The following is a 4155-nucleotide window of genomic DNA, read 5'->3' as shown; positions in this document are numbered from 1 at the left end:
TTCATGTAGTTCTACTCTAACAAATGGTCCGTTTCAGCAAATATGACAGAAAGTTAGTTTTATAAGTCTTAAATATGCACGTTTAAAGGGATGAAAGAGATTGGCTGTGTTCACATGGTCAAACAAGTCCGCCCTCTGGAGCGATCTCTAACTCCCCCAGTAAGAGTAAGTAAGTAAGAGTCTTTTGCAGCGGTTTGAATCATATTTCATACAGCAGCATGTAAACGGGAATATTAGTGGAATGTTTACTTTCATTAGCCATGTAAACAGATTAGTCGGAAAGTCGTTTTATCATCAGAAAAGGGCAAAACCCAAAATATTATAAGCATGTAAACTTGGTCAGTGATAGAAAGCTGGTTTCAAGACACTATAGCATCAGGTATCAAGCGTCAGTTGCACCAGGTTATTGGTTATAGTCACTCACAATAAGAATAAACAGCATTTTTTTAACATTAACAGTCCCCAAATCTTTCCAAAAATAAGTTCAGCTAGGGGCTATGGCTAAGAATAATAACACAATCCTAAATACAACGGTATTGCATGTACTAATAGAAAAAATAATGATGAATTCGAAAAATTCCGATAGTCTTGAATGCAGCAGGGATGATGCTGCCTTGGATCCATATTACCTTGTTAGCAGGTTGCAAGCTAGCTGAACACAGGCGGTACAGTGCGGATACAAGAGGATGTCACACGCTCTTTAATACGAACTGAGGACTTCGCGGTTGTTATCGTCTTGACACAAGCAGGACTAATAACTCCCAAACTTTAGCGAGATGACGACGCGGTCGGAGCGAGAAAAAGCCCAGAAATTGAATGAGCAGCATCAGGCCATTCTGTCTAAACTGCTGAGGGAAGAACACAACAAGTTCTGTGCGGACTGTGAGGCAAAAGGTAAGCCAGACAATGTTTCCTTTAAACGTACTGTCAGAAATGGAGTCTAGACACGGACGACTTGGAAACTTGGCAGCAAACGGCTTGCTAAAGCTAGCAACATATTTGAAAACGTTAACGTTACTCAAATTTGAGTCACTGTGGAGCTATGCTTAACGTTACATCCCTTCTAACGTTAACGTCAGTTGCTAATGCCAACAAAATTTACTACTGGGAATTAATCCAGATATATGTATGTTGTACAATAAAAACAGATTGTCTGTTTAGTTAGAATTAAGTTTAAACAAATACTAGTGAGCGATATATATGTGCAAGTAACCACAAAAATATACATTTTCCGCTTAATAATTTCAAAGTAAAAGCTCCGACTTGCTCTTGCATTATTGATTATAAAGAAAACGAGAGGATGACATTTTAAGACGTAAATACCCCCAACAAATTAGCCACAGTGGGAGGTTGATTATGAAAAAGAAGTACATATTGTTTTAATGTTTTATGGAAAGTCAGATGAAAAGTTAAAATTTTGACTTGCTTTATTGTTTTCATCAAATGTTTTTTAGCTGTTACGTTAATTTTACCCTGAATCCTTGACGAAGAATACAATAAGAAGGAAGGCCTGACAAAGGGCAATGGTACCCAGTTCTATTTTTAATGAAAGATTATGATATGAAAAAGCCATTTAAATAAAGTTTTGTGTTCCCTTTCCAAAGAGCACCCTCGTGATTTTTGTTTAACTTCCAAGCACTCCAGACTTTTCTTGGTTAGGCATAAGATAAGCAATGTTGGAATTTGAATTGATCAGTGAACATGGGAGGCTGATTGGGTTCTTTGTCTATAAGATTTTAATACTTTTGTATTTTTCATGTTTACATTTTTGTTATTTGAAATAAGTTTGTCCCCTTTAAAAATTCTTATTTTGAAATCCGATGACCTGTATTTCCGGTTTTGTACCGTTTCTTAACGGCAAGCTTGACGCAGGTTTAGCTCCCGACAGTATCGATGTCATGTCCTTGACTGGTTAATTTATGAGCGGAAAACGTGCGGCTCCAGTGTAAGCAGTAGCCTACAACCGTGGTGTCGTTTCCAGGCTGGATGTCTCGCATTAGCGCACGTTAGCAGCGGATACAGTTGGTGTGCAACATCTCACTCGCCTATATAGAACAAACACCACCCAAAACTCCAATAAAAAATGAGTGTAATATTCTTATAAATATTTAGGAACCAGTATTAATTTCGGCATACATCCACACCATCAAACAGCAATACATTTTAATAACATGTTACCTAAAATCGATATGCCTTTTACATGAGGATTCCCAATAGTAAAAATGCTTTAAAAAAACATAATAACATAACATTGTATTGCACGATTAATTTAGAAAAAATTACACTGAATCGTGACTTTTTTTTTTAGTAAACGCCTTGATGTAGTTGTATGGAAGCTCGAAATTCCCAGACTTTTAAATTTGTGTTTGAACGGCTCTCACCCGGACTACTATGACTGAGATTAAAGGTTTTTGCGTCATCACCTTTCCATTTGACAAGTGTAATCTGTAGTACCAGACCTCCCTCAGCTCTCAGCCAGTGAATCAGTTTTGGTCACGATCTTCCACTTGCTGCTGCAGAGGCTGCTTCTTTGATCAGTTCAGGTTAAATATCAGTTGTACTCATTTCCTTTCCTTCCTATCTAAATAACGTTTAATGGACCTAGCTTGGTGTTGTAGCTGCTAGCAGGCACATAGTGGGAGGCAAATGCACACTGTAAACATGAATTACCTGCAGTTTGGGAGAATAGGGTTGAATAACCCTTTCAGACCAGATGTCTTTTCTTTTTAATATAATCTTTAACTATGGTAAGTAGTATTACGTTTTCATAAATAATATACAACCTAGTTAAAAAAGATATTTAGCTCTACAGTCCACCTAGCCTTTTACATATCTTTCAACAAGAGATATTGAGATATGGAGAAAATCGAATATAAAGATATTTTTGACCAAATACTAGATCTCCAACCATTAATTGATTAATCGATTAGTTGTCAACTTTTTAATGAATCGGTAACTATTTTGAAAATTGATTAGTTGGTTTGAGAATTTTTTTTAAAGACAAAAGTAAAATTTCTTTGATTCTAGCTTGTTAAATGTGAAAATGTTCTATTGTTTTCTCTCCTCTGTGACAGTAAACTGAATACCTTTTGAGTTGTGGACAAAACACAACATTCGAGGACGTCATATTAATCCACATTTTTTATCAGTTTCTGACATTTATAGGCCAAACAACTAATCGATTAATCAAGAAAATAATCAACAGATTAATCTACAATGAAAATAGTCATTAGTTGCAGCCCTACCAATTACCTCTATCAGTATTGTAGTGTTGACAAATGGGGCTTTTACAAATAATTACACAATGCGATTTTAGAATATTTATTTATTTATTTGATTAGGACAATGCGCAGTAATGAACATTTCTGTAAATGCGCCAGTGTTATTCAATTGGCTATTTATCAACTGTAGTCCTACCTAGGATGCATGTCTTTTATGGTGGGAAGAAACCGGAGCACCCGAAGGAAACCCACGCAAACACGGGGAGAACATACAACCTCACATATGAAGGCCTGCAACGACCTTCTGTGACGCAGAAGTGCTAACCACTTAGCCACCGTGCTGCCCTGTAGATAAATAATTATCAGTGATGTGGATATAATAACTAATTGTGTAAAGGCAAATAGCTAGAACAGTCACTTTGCTGTAATGCAGCCTTTAAAACACATTAGATATAATGATTTCTAAAATCTAAGATGATATCTAGTTCAACTGCCTCTTTTTCAGCAGACTCTGTAGTTTTCTGTAGAGAAAGTGTTATTCTGCATTAGGTTTCATTCCTGATCTTGGAAACAGCAAGGGAAGCCACGATGAGATGCTGTTAGAAGCTTTGGAGACAACAAGCACGTTGTCTAAGTCTTAATGTTGGGGAGTCCTGATGTAGTGGTGTCTTAGTGTTGTCTTTTTGTTGTGGTTTTTTAATGTTGAGAAATTGTACTGTTGTTGTAGTGTTGTCTTCATGTTGGGGTTTAGTTGTTGTTGTTTTGGGCAAGTTTTAATGCTGTGAATTTTGAATAGTTGCCCTTTACTTTTGTGTTAGCTTTTTATGCTCTAGTGTTCAGTGTCTAGTGTTTCCTTCTGACATACAGTGGGTACGGAAAGTATTCAGACCCCTTTAAATTTTTCACTCTTTGTTTCATTGCAGCCTTTTTCCAA

The 4155-nt window shown here is 36.5% G+C and overlaps 1 protein-coding gene across 4 annotated transcripts in view; it reads left to right on the top strand.

Moving 5' to 3' along the window:
- Positions 1-578: 578 nt before the first annotated feature.
- Positions 579-4155, top strand: part of smap1 (small ArfGAP 1) — a 154270-nt gene continuing 150693 nt past the window's right edge. For 2 of the 4 annotated variants that reach the window (XM_034898287.1, XM_034898285.1), the window contains exon 1: positions 580-894. In XM_034898287.1, the coding sequence (XP_034754178.1) occupies positions 777-894 (118 nt within the window). In that variant the 5' untranslated portion in view covers positions 580-776. Of the gene's footprint in view, positions 895-4155 lie in introns of all 4 variants that reach the window. The other 2 variants (XM_034898288.1, XM_034898286.1) reach the window with 2 other exon arrangements.

The sequence above is a fragment of the Etheostoma cragini genome, chromosome 17, assembly GCF_013103735.1.
Source record: "Etheostoma cragini isolate CJK2018 chromosome 17, CSU_Ecrag_1.0, whole genome shotgun sequence".
Taxonomy (NCBI): domain Eukaryota; kingdom Metazoa; phylum Chordata; class Actinopteri; order Perciformes; family Percidae; genus Etheostoma; species Etheostoma cragini.
The sequence above is the reverse complement of the archived record's forward strand: the minus strand, read 5'-3'. Positions and strand labels throughout refer to the sequence as shown.